The sequence below is a fragment of the Rhagoletis pomonella genome, unplaced genomic scaffold (genome assembly GCF_013731165.1).
Source record: "Rhagoletis pomonella isolate Grant_MI unplaced genomic scaffold, Rhpom_1.0 Rhpom_scaffold_00007, whole genome shotgun sequence".
Taxonomy (NCBI): Eukaryota; Metazoa; Arthropoda; class Insecta; order Diptera; family Tephritidae; genus Rhagoletis; species Rhagoletis pomonella.
This window is the reverse complement of record NW_023458561.1, coordinates 68,947,737-68,964,302: the sequence shown is the minus strand read 5'-3', so window position 1 is coordinate 68,964,302 and position 16,566 is coordinate 68,947,737. Positions and strand designations below refer to the sequence as shown.

The window sequence follows — 16,566 nt, the reverse complement described above, 5'->3', positions numbered from 1 at the left end:
GATAGATGTGCTGATTTACCTTGACGTCCTGTCCACTACGTACAGACTCGTACGTTTGCGTTCTCGTACTTCTGTGGATATTTTGTCTTCTTGAGAGCGAATGCTGCTAAATTCTCAGAATTAATTTTGCCCGCTCAATTCGAGTACACACCTGATAGCATTTTTAATTGGTAACACTTCGATTGCCCACCCCTGAAGGAAACTTATGAGCTTCGCTTTGACGGACAAAAGCTTAAACAGACGGCAGCATTGATCCGGATTAAGTCCGAGTTATCCGAGGATCAACTGCAGGTAGATTGTGGCATACCTTTTGCGTCTGGCGCTTCGCTGGCAAAGTTATAAATGTCACGCAAAGCGATAAAAGTTTTATCTGGCATCAGCTTCAGAAATGTATTGCTTATGTTTTTTTTTTTAAATTTATTTGGCAGTCCAAAAGTACCATTGGAGAGCTAGAGTGAGGTAAAATTTTCCTGCAATATTTAATTTATAGTAATTTTTTAAAACATACCCTCCGAGTTGTCAAAACTTTAAAGCCCTTCAATCCCTTCACTATGTCTTATGCTTCAAACACATTGAAAACGACGGTCCATGCGCCACAGGACACAACTGTAAATTGTTTACTTTCATTATCTAAACGCTTGTTTTTTTTTATGCGGAAGCGACATCATAAATTTCTATGAGTTTAACTAAAAGAAGAAAAATAGAAAAATGTTCAAATCTGAATACACCACAGTCGCGTTGTAGCCCTGTCGCCACGAAAATAAATGTCGACATAAGAGTACTATTAAAAAAAAGTTGACAGCTGTGGCCCGTAGCCCCTCTTTTCTTATGCGCTTCATGCATTATTTTGTTTTGTACCTTGGACAAATTTAGATACATATAATATAATAAAAAAAATTATTTTTTTTTAAGGAAATAAATTTTCAATTAAGAAAAACAAAAGTGAAATCGGCTGAGTTGCCTATTTTCGGTTTCATAAATGTACGGAAAATACGCACAGTTGTTTAGTGTTAAGAAATTAGCACTGACTTACTATTTTTCAAAAACACTTTAAATTTGGATTAGCAAAACGTGGCGTGAGGGTGGTAAAAAGAATGCAACCATGCAATCTAAATTAGTAGTAAATTTGCTAAATGTCAGTTGGTTCCCTTATCAGCACAAAAAGAGTGCACTGACTACACTGTCAATATGTGTAGACGTGTATCTCTTTCGGGCCAATGAACAGGCACATACATAAAAAACACTCATCTACTAAATACGATTCGAGCAGCACACATTCACTTGGCTGCTTCTCACTTACGAAGCTGTCATTTGCATAAATTTTCAACCGACACTACTTCAACACTTTCAATGCAGTTTATGTTTATGTTTTCTTGTTGTTGTTCACCTTTAATTGTTGTTGTTGTTGTTTGTTTAGCACTCACTTTAATATCACTATTTGCACAACTACAACTACAACTGCCACTGCTACAACTAAATACCTGAAAAAGAGTACCACTGCTGCCAGCCAGCCTTGTGCCTGAATTGTCCTAAATGCCGACAGTGTTGATTGTCATGCGGCTGCACTGTGTACTCTGCCGAGCTGCAAAGTGACTTCAAACTTGCAACGTTACTGCAGCATCAGCTACTTTTTGTTCTTCGTACTTTTTTGGTTATTTTCTTGCCTTTTGTTTAGAGCTGTGTACAGTTTATTATTTACACGTTACACCAGGCGGCAGAAGCCAACCGAGCAGCCAGCGCGCATCCAATGTCACCACAAGTGGCAAGCAACAGTGGCATAACAGTGCAGAGGGGCAGGCAGGACGGCATTACCGGTGGCAGTATTGGGCGCTAGCAGCTGTGGCTGTGGCTGTGGCAGTGGCAGCCTCGCATAACCTACATTTTAAGCCTCTGAAAAAGGATACACATATGGGCTTGCACAATTACACATACATACATATGTACATAAACGGATGGGTGGAAGCGAGGAAGTAGGGCTGGGGCCGTCGGTGGTCGGGTCGGCAGCACTGCAAGCAAATACTCTTCTTTCCTAGGTGGGCGGATGAACTGGTCGCAGCGCGCGGTAACGGAAATGTGTTGTGAATGAGCGCAGCTGGGGAGCCGCTGCGTATTGTTTGCTGAACGTGGGACCCGCACAACTACTGGCGCAATCACATACATACACACTTATGTGTGACAGAGTGTAACTGTTTCCAGTGTGACGTGTGCAGATTCTCCCGTATGCGAGCCGCAAGGTTGCAGCAACGCCACCAAGGCGTAATTTGCATAATAATGACAATGGAAACTAAAGACGATGTGTGTGCGTATGTGTGTATCGGTGTCTCATTTGATAGAGCAGTTGATAGAGTGTGTGTGTGTGTGGTGGTGGTTGTTGAAGGCTCAGTGCCATTTCCATGCGGGTCAGTGAATTCTCACAATTCCAGCAGCGCGCGGACGACCAGCTCATAGGTCCACACCACAATTCCAGTGGTAGTGGCATCTAATTACATGCGGCACCTGCCCATCTCTTTGCTGCCATCTCGGCCATCCCCTTCCCATCTTCCTCTCTTCCGGCCCACGCCCCTATCGAACATGGCACACTTTAGCCCCCATATCGTACCGTTGTAATGCACCGGCGTCTCCCGTGTGTACGTGTAAATCTTCTTGCTCGGTCCGTGCTGGTGTGACGACTGGCCGGAGGAGTGTTGCAGCATGATTATCACTATCAGTGCGCTGGCGCATGCCAAGCAGAGGAACACTATTACAGAAATGCACACCATTCGTTTTCGTTTGCGATCTTCCTCCTCGTCTTCGTCGGTCTCGTCGCTGGGTGATTTTTTCTTGAGCGCCTTGTGTGCACCACCACCACTCATGGAGGCTTTTCTCCCCGCCACCTTGTGATGGAATGGCCGCAGCACTTGCTCGAAGGCAGCGTCACCGAGTTCGTACGTCAGCGAGGATTTGCGTTCGAAGGAAGGACGTTTCTCGTCCATGAAGGCGGTGGCTGCCGCAGCGGAGGTCGGCGTGAGCGCTAGAGGACGCGGACTGCGCTTGATGTCGTCCACGGTGCCGCCAACCGCACTGGACAATGGACGACTGTTGCGTCGGTGGGGTGATGTGAGCTCGAAGTCGTTGCCTGACACTGCGGTGGGTGGATAGGCGCTGTCGCCGATGAAACTCTTTGACTTCTTGGTCGCACTGAGCGTCTCGCGGTACGTGCGCAGACGCATGCTGGCACTGTGTAGCGCCTTTGCCTGTTTGACGCTGGCGCTGGCGTTGGTGCCCTGGAATGCCGCCGCAGCGGCTAGAACGCTGGAACGCTGATGCACCTGCAGTTCTTCGAGGTTTTTTGGCGATAGGTAGAGAGAGCGGCCGTGTTGCGCACCGCGTTTGAAATGGTATGCGGCGGTGGCTGCGGCAGCGGCGCTGTGCAGCTGCAGTGCGTGTGGCTGGTGGCCGTGTGCTGCGGCCGCTGCTGCCGCCGCTGCAGCGGAGGTTGATGGGCGCCCATCGAGTTCGAGGCTCTGCGAGCTATGTTGACGCGAGTGCGGGTGCTCGCCGCGCTTTTTCAGGCTACTCGATGCCGTCGGTGGTGGGTGAGTGCCGCTGTGCACCATGGCTGCCGTGCCGCTGCCGTCTTCGAAGGATCCTGAGCTCTTGCGCGCTAGCAGTATGGCAGCGGCGCGCTGAGCTGCGGCTACTTCCATGCCAACATCCTCCATTTTTGTGCTGCTGTTGCTGCGCGAACGTGACTCTACGAAGAGCTCGTTTTCCAGGGAGAGATTCTTGGATGGAAAGAGCGCCGCCGCCGAACGGCCCTCCAATGACTCCATTAGTTCGTCGTTCAGTGATGGATGTCGTATTTGCGACTCGACTACCGACTCCGGTTTGATGCTCGGCCGGCGACCCGGGTCGTTGAAGGAGCGATGTGAACGGCAACCCCGGCGACTGGGTGAAGGCGAACGACTCAATTCTTTGCTGCCTGCGCCGCCGGGATGGCCAGGCATCAAGAAATTGCCACGCACTGAACTTGTGCGTCTACTCGAGGACGCCGAGGAGCCCTGCGAAGCGCCAGCGGCTGCTGCGGACAGCAACATCTGATCCATTGTGGCGGCAGAGTCTTGTTGTGCGTGAAACGAGTGGGTCTTCTTCATCTGAAAAGTGGAAGCCGGATGAACGTCAATGGTGTCAGAGCGACGAAACATATTCTTTTTAAGCGGGTGCGTGGCGCTGACCGTATGTCGATGCGACGACGGCGGCAGCATATAGTCATCGATGAATTGTATGGGCGAACTGCTGCCGCCTCGAGCGCCCCCACCTAGCGCGCCCACATCCTCACCCAGACTGCTGCTGCTGACCAAGTAGATGTCCGGTTGGTGCGCCAGCGGCACACGCACCGGCAACGGGCTGACCGCGTGCGATGTAGGCGAGCTTGTCGAGCTCGTGTGGTGATGCGCTTGCTGTTGTTGCTGCTGCTGACGCGCCACCATATTTTGAAACGAGTGTAGGCTGTGTTGCTGCTGGTGGTGGTGTTGTTGTCGTGCCGAGAGTGCAGGCGAGACGGCTCGGCTGCCGTCGCCGCCATGCATTTGATGCGCGGGTATAGTAAGCGTCTGCGGTGGTGCGGAGCGCAGTGGTAGTGGCGATGCGGACCGATGTATAAGCGGCTGTTCGACGATCAGCGAGTCGTCCAACATCATCGTCGGCGGTGAGTTGGTGCCGCCGCCGCCGCCACTACCCACATGCGGAGCGTAATTATCGATGGCCATTGAGAGCGAACGACTGATGGCTTTCAGTTTGGGTGGCTTCTTTTTGGTAGCGGGATTGTCGAAGGAGGACTTGCCCGGCGCGTTGTACTCATACTCGACGACGTCAGCAGCGGTGGCGGAGCCGCCGTGGTGGGTCATGTAACTGTGGCCAGCAGCAGCGGTGGAGGCGGCGGCAGCATGCGGATGATGGTGACTACTACCGCTGGCGCCGCGCTCCATACGGTAGTAATAGTGGTAGTAGGGGTGCCTATTATTATAGTAATGTGCAATTGTGGTGCTGGATTGGGGTTTGACGGGCGGGAAGGGTTACAATTACAGTTACGGTTACGGTTACGGTTACGGTGTACAAATAAAACAAAATTTACGGTGGCGGTGACGACCAAGGCGGTGGCTGCTACTTTTACTTGTACTGTGACTTTTACTTTTACGTTTACGTTTGCGGTGATAATTACGTTTACGCTTACGTTTACGGTGACACTTAAAGTGCGTTGGTGTGATGGTAATTTTGCGTTTACTTGCGTTACTGGAGGATTAAAAAAAGCTGAAGGTTGGCTGGAGGTTGTGGTTGTGGTTGTGGTGGTGGTGGTGGTGCTGGTGGAGGACTGGACTTTATAAGCAAAATTAGTGTTGGTGGTATTAGTGGCGATTAAATTGAATTGATATTTAGGTGCTTTCTAGTGATGGTGGTTGGTGTCTTTGCTAGCTGGGTTGCTTGGGTGCGTACTTTTGGTTATATAATTTATAATTACTTTACAGTATGAGCAATATCAAAATCTATATATATTCGTGAGCGTACACACACACACACAGATACACAAATATCGTTTAAAAGTTTGTATTTGATTATTTGTGTACTTTGAGTTTTGAGCGTTCAAGCATTTGAGCGTATAACTGAATTGAGTGAGTGAGTGAGTGAGTGAGCTAGCGAGCGAGCAATAAATCTAAATAGCATTAGCCAAAATTTTTCTACTCAAAATATGTACTCAAGTTGTCTAAATGTATTTAGTATTTGGCATTTTTGTTTGGTTTCTGTTTCTGTTTCTGTTTCTGTTTTTGTTTCTTTTTGTTGCTTGGAAGCGCATGCGCGTGAGATTTATGTTACGAAATACGATGTAAGCAAGCGTGCCTGCGTGGGTATGAGTGAGCAGCTACACGCTGCATACGAGTTTCGGTGGGTGGTGATGTTGTTGTTACCGGCTGTGAGCGTCGTACATCTGAGAGCGAAACTATGAGATTAGGTGCGAGCGAGTATAAAGCGCGTATTTGGCTCGCGAACGACTCAAAGTGGTGTCTTCGGTGTGCTGTTGAACGCTCTGCGGCCCATTCAGCTATACCACTTGCGCTCACCTCTTATGGACTTAAGTGCTGTTCTAGTTAATGTTGAGTCGTTTTAAAAGTTTAAAGGTTTTTTGCTTAGAGGTTAACTTTTTAAGTTTTGTGCATTTCTAATTTGTTCTTATGCTCTTTCTTTTGTTATTCTCTTGCCATAATTACATTTTAATTTAGATTTTAGATTTTTAGGTTTGGTGTTGGATGTTCGTTTTGGCTTTAAAAGTATAGTATACATTTATTTTTATATATATATTTTTTTAATTTTTAATTTGTGCTATCTCTTTTTATACTTTGCATTTATCACTTGGTGCAAGCTGTGTTCTATTTGTTGCTGTTGTTTCAACATAACCATTTCGCTTTTAAATAAAGACAGTAATCACAACTAGAATTAGAAGAAAAAAGAAACACGTGACACAAATACAAATAGAAAATATTTGACTTGTCAAAAAAAAATGAATGCTGATGGAAAGTGTGTGTGTGTGTAAATGATGTAACTGAGAGCGTGTATAAGCGATGAGCCCATAACTGATTGAAGAATGCGTTCATATGAGTGTGATTTCGAACCAAAGAGGAAAAGTATTTAGGAAGAATTACTTGAGATGCGATATTTAGGAAAGTAATTGTGAGTTTCGATAGAAATGAGTGCGAAATAAGAGTACATTTTAGTCAGTGCCAGAAAGAAAGTGCAACATATAAATGTCATACCTAAATTAGCGCTTTGAGCGTTGTGCTTGTGTGCTCTCTTTCTACAGCACATACAGTTTATATACATCAGAAGAAGACAGGCTGATAGGTGCCACACCCAATGCGCTAAATTAGGTATGGTCCTAAGTGAGTGTGAATGAGCTTATAAGGAGTGAATGAGTGATTTGATAATAGTTGAGCAAAAAACATTTAAACAAATAAACGAAATTTTTTTTTTTGAAAGAAAACTGGAAAGTTTGGGTGATGAAAAAAGTGAAATACTACAGTATACTTAAGGTCAGCTATTGAAAGTTTTAGAAACATGGGATTGGTTATTTGGAGTTGATATTTAATATTTTACGAATTTTAGGTTTGCTTCCCTTCCGGAAAAAATAATCATGGAAAAAAATATAGTTTAAGGCAAGATATAGAGAACTCATAAAAAAGGCTGGGTTGTTTTCGGATTTTGTAGGCTTTTGTTTTTGTTTTGGAATTTTTCGAATCACTGAGAAAAAAACTACAAAAGCTACTCATTATAATAAATAGCATAAAAGTAATTAGATACTTATCTCTATGATCTTAGAAAAGAAATTTTCTTACTTTTTATTAAATAACCTTCCCTGCTTAGGAAAGGGCTATGTACATTCCAAATCCATGGAGGTGGGTCAAATTAACCTTCACACCAAATACAGTTAGGGCCTCACATGTTTCCCTAAGGGATACCAAAGTAATCAGTCCTTCGTAGTTTCTTTCAAAAACGCTTAAGAGACAGATCGATTTGCACATAAGGGGTTGGGATCCCTAGAGGTCGTTTGTGCTCAAATCAGTCGGCAAGGGCAGATGACTAGAATCAGTTTAACACACTGTTGTAGGGAGAACTAAGCAGATTATATCCATGGAGGACTTAAAAGAATACAATATCTGAAACCGATATCATGGAAAATTATTCACGGGTCGATCAAAGTTGAATGAAAAAAAGGGATGACGTTGTCTTCAACAACTTCAAATTTAAGCTTTCGAATCGTTGATATATTTTTCAAGCGGAGGTAGCCGCCATCAACAAAGGAGCCGATACGTATGAATGCAATATTTTTTACACTCAAAAATGATTTCTAAATCCGCCGCTTTAAATCACTTGCTATAAGCCATATTTAGATTGCAGGTTACTGCGATATCAGAATATAACTGCATGACCGAGGGATTAGCAATCCTAAAGAATTGTTACTTTTGGTCTGCTTCTGGACAGTGGATGGTTTTTAGATAACCTCCGTGAAGACTGGGCGAATATCTTAGAGTGCAAGGTCGCCAGGTATTTCTGGTCACGGATCGGCCCGTGGTGGTCTAGGGAGCTCTTAGAACTAGACAAATTACATCTAAAGTTGCTGATGGGTGTTCTGACTGGTTATTATTCGAACGGAGTCCCATCTAGGTCTCAAAATCACCTAAAAAAAAACTCTACTAGAGCGATGTATGGAGGATGATAAAAAAATCTCCTAGCCAGCTGTCCGAATTTTGAGGTGAAACTTTCTCTGCGAATAAATTTCTTATTGAAACATCACGATTTTTTCTATGAAATATAACCTTTCGAAATTTATCATCAATCAATAAAACAAATTTTTGGGAAATCACAATAAATCAATTAGTACATACATATGTATACATATACAAACGTGGTGTAATTTTGTAAAGGATCTTAATGATTTAGCAAATTACAGAATTGGTTTATATTAGGTATATCTAATAAACAATTGAAAGTATAGTAGACAAATATGTGCACACAATGAAAATGAAGAATGGGCCGAGAGTTGAGTGCAAACTGAACCAGTTTCATTGAGTGAAACATTTTTAATAACTCTTCAGAATATATTTGGAATAACATACAATTTAGAAAATTTGTAAGTATGCATGCACTTTAGGGTGGTCCTTAAAATATCAACATCAAAAAATAGAGACAGCCACGAAAATTTCAAAGTTAAAAACATTTACGGTTAGAGAATTTGGATTTCAATGAAATCGCCAAAACTTTTCTTCGACCAGCTATAACTTAAAGCGTGTATGAATTTATATGAATAAATTTCAATAATATGCCAAACTAATCAGATTCCAAGTCAAAATTTTACCGATTTTTTGGGAATAAAAAAATTTAATTTCTTCAAGCCGTGACAGCGACTGTAAAAATTTGTTAAAAATTTTGAAATTTTCGTGAATATCTTTATTTTCTACGTAGAACAAAATAAAGGAGTGCCTCATACAAAATTTAGATGTTGATATTTTATGGACTATCCGAATGTATTACATACTTGACAATTTAAAAATGTACATCGACTTTTATATGTAAATTTTTAAACATTAATTTAACAATGTTTTAATTTTTTATTGTTTATTAGTTATTTACAAGTTTAAAACATTCATTTTATTTCCATATTACATTTTTCAGAATTTCACTGTTGTTCACATTGCTAATGTAGAAATTCTATTTTCCCCCCTACTAAGCATGCACGCACGCACATGATTGATGGTTTACCTGCTAACCAATGAACCGCTAACGCATTCACAAAGCGACATAGTTATGTAAATGTTTCATCCTCCATATCCAACTTCGTTTTTACCACGTTCATTACTCACATTTCACACTTTCCACCACAACTTTCTCTGCACATTCACTCACACAACCCGCTTCAAAATAAGACAGATCCTACTACCGCAAAGCGTCCTCCGTAGTTGACAGGCGAGCGCCATAAATAATTCGTCAGTTCGTCAGTGTACGGGCGGCTGTGCGACAATTTGCTGCGTGTCGTGTCGTGTCGCCTCTTGTCACACAAACTCACCTCTCGACTGCTGTGAGAAATGCAATTTATTATCTGTATCTGTCCCCACCATGACGGATATCCGTTAGTTTTTCGTATATTTATGTTGTTGGATTTTTATTGTTTCTATGTGCAACTCTTGAAAATGACTTATTTGCTCGTCTTCATGTAAATGTGTGTCTTCTTTTGCGTACCGCCTGCCCCGTCGGCCTTTAAAATATCTATACATCCGCTGGAGTCGGATTTCCGTCGGCAAATGTAATTCACCTTAACAAAATATGAATGCAACTTCTTTTTGAATGTAGTATTCAAATTTAAAATGTTGAAAAAAAATTAATTTCTAAACTCTAATCAATTTAGTCATTGCTTGCCGTTCAGATGTGATATCTTTGCAATTTTTGGAAATCTGGAAAATTGGATAAAAAGTTGCTTGAGTGAATTAAACGATTTTGTTACCGAAGCAGCGCAAAATAATTCCGAAACGGGAACTCTATAAAAACGAGAACAACAAATTCTATGTTACTTTGTAGGTTAGTTCGTTTAGGGACCGTTTTCTGAAGTAACCTTTAACTTTAAAGCTCACTTTATATTTAAAGGTTGGATTAAAAATGAAACTATGTCTAAAGTTAAGCATTTCTCTTATCGGTTTTTGACGTATGTACGTTTTACTCGGTGGTCTCAAAGCTCCATTCTTTCCCTTGAGGGAATATTTAATATACTTAAATTTAGTAGATTCCCCTTCTTGTTTGCCTAAGGACGATCGCTACCATTTTAGAGGCTTTTTTGCTCAGTTATGGTTTGTCTTCACCAAATATTTTGCAAGCTTGTTTCTTAGCCAGTCCCAGACCCAGACTCAAAAATGCCTCAAATGCTGCATGAAAGATGCTTTCATCCTTTCCCAGAGATAGAGACAAAGTTACACCGAGTTTTTCACTCTTAGCCTCTTCTTAGTCTACCAAAGACAGTTTGATCTGTCGTTTTTTGATTGTTTTCATAAATAGACAACAACCCACGGCACGGTGAGCGGTTTGGTAATTTTATTTTATTTTATTATTTTTTCAAATATTAACTTTAATTATTTTTCTTAAAAGTTTAGGTTTTTTTCTAACAAAAACCAAATGAATCCATATTTCAAACTTTGTACAAAGATTATAAAAATCAATAAAGTTTCATCAAAATTTCATACTGTTCTTTCAGAATTTTTGGAATATTTGGGTTGGCAGTTTTAAAATATAGAAAATAATTAAAATTAAGTTAAAAAAAAAAAAAATAGTTCAAACAAGATGACCGTAACACTTTTTAACCACTTCTCTTAGCCCAGGCAAGTATGTAACTTGCTTGGGAATTTTGCGAGTACAGATTCTGGAATATATATATATATATATATGTAGAGGTCTAAAATCTTATGCTGTTTCGCGGTTTTTTATTGCTGGCTTGCGAATTTAACAAAAATTTACCCCTCCTTCACCTTTTTCTAATATAGGTCATTGTGATAAGGACTTTAAAATGATTTCTAAAAAATGCTTTGAAACCAATAACACTTTTCATGTCAACCAAATAAATAGTTAGGAATAGTAATTTGTTTAACCTTTACATTTCCTCTTCAAAATCAAATTCATTCAAAATTTCAAGCAATAAATTGAATGAAATTAATTTGGCTTTTGAACAATGTAACCAAATAGAATACTAATTCCATAAATATTTGAATACTATAATTCCAATATGTAGAACAAAAACAACGATATTCACATGAAATCAGTTTTGTGATGACATAAATTAACTGAATTCACTAAGCCGATGATGTTTGCATAAATTAGTATTAATGTTTGTATGTATATGTAAATCTATGCATGAAATTATTCTAAACACCACCCACAGCATATTGGGTCAATTGAATTTTGTAGATACTTAACGCTAAGTTGGTCAGCAAACGCTTGCGGCGGAATGGTAAAGTCCAAATTGCCGATGGCTATGCCGGTAACGCTTTCGAGTGGGGGTACTTAGTTAGCCTATTTGCACAAATTACAACGATATAGAGCCTTAAAATAAATATACATAGGTACATATACATATGTATGTAGAAAGTCATTACTTAAAAGTAGGCTCAATGACGGATGTGGGAAAATATCATTTTTATTGCACCCATAAAACCTTGGTCAAGAAATACGGTGCGCCCAAAATGCAAATGTAATTTTTTAAGCGCGTTTAATGCATTGTTTTTATCAAATATCGAAGGCTTATATTGAATACCCTCTATCTGCAATTTTCACAAAAACTGATGTGAAATCTTGTTTTCGTAAATTTAATAGTAAATTCTTCTGCCCTCGATATGTATTTCGTATGGGGAAATTAAAGCAACAGCAATAAGAAGTATTTCCATATATACATATATATGCCGCTTTCTAATTTATTAAATGCCGCTAAATGAAAACAAGCGCTTGAATGCAATATAATTTATTAAACTACCTCTCTGTATGTGTGCCTTTCATCGGCCTTTTCTCAACAAAGTTAAATATTTACTATCAACTTAAATCTGCTTCATGTCTGTTCGTCATCTTATGAATGCACATTAAATTCATCTCCTTTGGTTTAATAGCTTTTTACTCTTTTCACTCTGTGTACTTAAATATGTTGCCTGATGGCGCCCACGGGCATGCAATGATTTTTTACTCAAAATTATTCTTCATTAAGCTCGTTCACAACTCTACAAACTTTGCTGAAAAGATGCGCATTTATAGCGGCTGCAAAAGCTAAAAGTCTTCGCTGGAACGAGTGAATGAAGCGCAAAATTAAGATATGTTTAATGGTGGTACGAGGCAAGTAAATTTAGCTCGGACGAAGGAAGGTATGCACGCAAACATATTTCTGCATTGAGTTCAAATATTTATTTCTTATATGTATGTATGTATGTATGTCTGTTGATATGCAAATTATGGACTCGCAAACCACTGAGACGATTGAGCTTATTTACATAGCACATGTGTTTTTTCGGTGGTGTCTACTGTGCCTGGGGCCAAGGTATATAAAAAAAAAAGTATTTACTGTCCGAATTGATTCAAATTGAATGGAATCGATATATCGCAAAATACTGCATATCGTTCTAAATGGATGTGAGCTGTGAGAAGAACCATAACCTTCTCAGCCAAGGAATCTCCGACCATCTTTTGATGTACCAATTTGGCTATGCGGGAATTGACTACCCAGCAAAAAACACGATTACCACAGAAACGAAAGTGGAAACGAGCTAGGCGATGGGAATCGCTTACCCTTTCGCTTCAAGAAGGCCTTATTTTAACATGGGCATGTCATTGGAGGTAAGCCCTTACCCGCAGCATTACCTTCAAACGAAGGGAGAACGCATGGATAAACAGAATCCAGAGAAGCAAACAAAGAATGCCTTACAGAGAAACTAATGTAGAATGCCTAGATAAGTACATACTCATTTATATTAAATTTAAATCAGAAAATGTCTTAAAAGATTAAAATTAATTAAAATTTTTATAAATCAGCTTTTATACAAACATATGTATGTATGTATTTAGGTATTTAGATTTTCTTAAAAATCGGTATGTACATACATGCATATTTAACTAAGCTTAAAATTGTACTTCCTCACTCTTGTACTTCACTTCATTGACTGACTTCAACTTCGCTGCAAATTGAACAAAGCAAAACATGATTTTTATGCGACACAAATTTCCACAGAAAGTAACGGTAGAAAAAGAATTTTTGGGTATTCATTCTATTTTTCAACTGACTACGATGCAGCATTCTACTTTGCATTCTCCGAAATGAAGCAAAGAAGCGAAATAAAAAAAATATTGTTGGACATTCTACTTTGCATTACCGGCAATGCCTAAAAGAAGCGGAAAAATTCGAAGGCATTATAACGCTATGCCTTCTAGAACACGTTACCACTAAAAGCGATTACCGATTTTTTGCTGGGTATTGCCTGCGACTAACTTGTGATAGTGTTCAAAAACATTGCTACAGTTTGTGTGATTTTCAAAAGTGACACAACTCAAAATCTGGCATTTTTGAAATTATGCACTAAAAATGTACGCAGAGCTTTTATTTACCTCTCAGCTGAATCTGGAGCAAATTTTCGTTATAATTTGTTTAAAAAAACCTAAGTTAAAGTCTGCCTTATATATTAGGATGTGCCCATATGATTAGGATGTGGTACCAAATAGTTTTTCGCTTTTTCTGACGAACGTATAATTTTGAGTTGTGTCACTTTTGAAGATGGTGTGCGATATGTATGTACATATGTACGTATGCATGCACCCCTTAATGCTCAGATTTATTTATATTAAAATACTTCAAATGGAATTAATGTCAACAGTAAAATTGAGCTCGAAAAGTAAAGCAAATAGACATCTAAGAAACCACAACTGAAGAAGCAGCGGTTGCGAACAGCTGGAATGGCATAAACTTGGCAGAAAACTGGGCGCTGGGTATTTGACGATTAAGCGCCGTTGCGCGTGAAGCTTGAAGCTAATTTTGCTGTGGAGTTTAGAAGAAAAAAAAAACTAGCATGTGTTGTTTAAATTCTGGCTCACTTGTGTGTGTATGCGAATAAGTGAAAAGCGTGCGAATGCGCGCGTCTTCTTGTTGCGCGTGCGATAACGTATTCGGCACATTGCCTTTTTGGGTGTGAGAACTTTAAACGCGGACATAATACTTGTTTGAATAGTGTAAGTACGAAAGCGTGACAATGCACAACGAACCCATATCCAGCTGTACAGTTACATATATAAGTAAATACAGATTTATATGTATGTGTGTATGTATGTCAACATATGCGATGGCGACTGGCGACTAACAAAGCAGGGCAAGTCAGTTTGCCGCACTGTAGTGAATGAGTGGAAGAAGCAGAATTCACCCGGATAAGCAAATAAATCACATAACAAAGCAATTTGCATATCCTTCCGATGCCACACAAGATATGTTTGTATGAAGAAACCACAGCTACCCAAAATCCGCGAAATATGATATCGAGCGACATGTGAGTAGGGAAGACATGAAGGACATGTGAAATATATTTATGTGTGAGTAGGTATTCAAGTAAGGGTGCTCCCCCAACTACTTAGGCTAGCTGGCGTTTAAACACAACTAACTACTAGTAAATATGCGAAAGGGGTTTCCCCTGCAAGTGTCATGCGCGATAAATGATATGAAAATAAACCGCTAACCGGCCTGAAAATCTGTTGAATGCTTTTATGCGGTTTTGTGATGTGTGGAAAATGTTGCTACGACCAAATTTGACTCCGTTTAAGGGAACGATTTATGTTTAACTTTATGTAATGATTCTTTATTATTTTATAAGCCGTTTATAAAATAAATAATTCCGATTGCATTCTCTATAAAAATTTTAATTTGCCTAGAACTGTTCAGGATAAGATCAAAATATAAAAATTAGTTAACTAATTTTGAGTCTAAAGCTATGCGTGCAACTATTTTCCATTGCTCAAGCGATGGCCATTAGTTTTTTAGCATTTTTCTTATTAGACTTGAAACATATTTTCGCTCTACATTTTCTCTTTTACTCTCCAATTTCCCGACTGTGTTAGGGCGGACCAATAACTGCACCTTTCATTATTTTTCTACTTCTACTTCGCTTCCTTGCGTGCAATCTTCTAATTCAAAATATGTGTAATCATAAATGTTTACTATAGACAGCACCAGAAGTCCTGGCACGAAACAATGATGATTTATATCACAAATTCACATGTAAAAATATGTAAGTAGATTCCATTGTGTAACATGTCTATATGCTAATCATCGATTGCTTATAATAATGCCAGATCAAAATGCAAATGTCCCCAATGTCCCAAATACCTAAATAAATGGTCATTTGATTTGATTTTTTTTGCATTTCAGCAACTAATGCGTCTTCATGTCTCTTAATGCTTTTCGATTGAATGGAGCTAATCAATTCGTAACTCTAATTTATTATGAATGTGTACATAAATAAATAGTACATCTGTATGTATGTATGTACAAATGAAAACATCCCTGCCAGCATTTTCTATCGCGGAAGTCACGGTGAAAATCAAATCCGATGACAACGCTATTTTTTCGTATTATTATCCGCTGTCGCGGCGAACTATTTCGATAGAAAAAATATAATTTGTGCGAAATAGTCAGAAGTTTTTAAGAAAATTCTTCGGTAACTAAGGTATTTGATAGGACTACGTTTTACTTTAAAACTTGCAATCACAGCCGCAGAGTTGCTTACGCCATTTCCATTTTCGACTTAGATGACAACCTCAAGTACCTGTTCTATACTATATTTCAACTACATAATTTAAAAAGCTGTTAAAAAATATACATATGGTAAAAGTCGAGTAACATAATAAATCAAAGAAGGAGTGATAGATATTGCCGAAATTCGGCAGCTTTTTTAGTTCTTTAAGGGTCTCGAACGTTTTTTCATTTTCGTTTTAGTCGCTGGCTTCGTGAACGTATTCGTATTGGTCATCGCATTCACCTTCGCGTTCATTTTAGCCTCTGTCTTCGCAACCAAATTCGAATAACACTTCGCATTCGATGTCGTATTCTCCTTTGTATTCATCTTCGATTTCGTCTTCGTGTTTGTATTCGAATCTTATTTATATTCGTTTTAGTTGCTGCCTTCGTATTCGTATTCGTATAAAAATTTAAAAAGTAAAAATCGTGCCTTCAACTTATTGAGCAGATAGAGAAGCGATAAAAATGGCTTTTTTGTTTTTTGTGAAATGATTTACTATCGCCTTATTAAATAACTTCCAATAGTTTCGAAGTAGTGGCATCGTGGCGATAGGCGATATAAAACAACACTTCCAATTGCTGGCAGGGTATGAACGTACAAATTGTACGGCGAATTCCAATTGTACGAATTCCAGCAAATAAAATGATTGATAATACTTTAGTTTATCGATGATTTCCTTGGATTTTTTCACTTTCGATGCTCTCGATTCGTATGCGCCAGTGTTCTTGTGTTGCAATGTGTT

At 39.7% G+C, this 16,566-nt stretch overlaps 2 protein-coding genes across 2 annotated transcripts in view; both read right to left on the bottom strand.

Annotated features, from left to right (window-relative positions):
• Positions 1–16,566, bottom strand: part of LOC118743426 — a gene marked incomplete in the record, with an annotated part of 206,863 nt that overhangs the window by 9,509 nt on the left and 180,788 nt on the right.
• Positions 2,484–4,967, bottom strand: LOC118743557 (mediator of RNA polymerase II transcription subunit 1). The gene has a single exon (XM_036476322.1). The coding sequence runs from the start codon at positions 4,965–4,967 to the stop codon at positions 2,484–2,486; it is 2,484 nt and encodes an 827-aa protein (XP_036332215.1).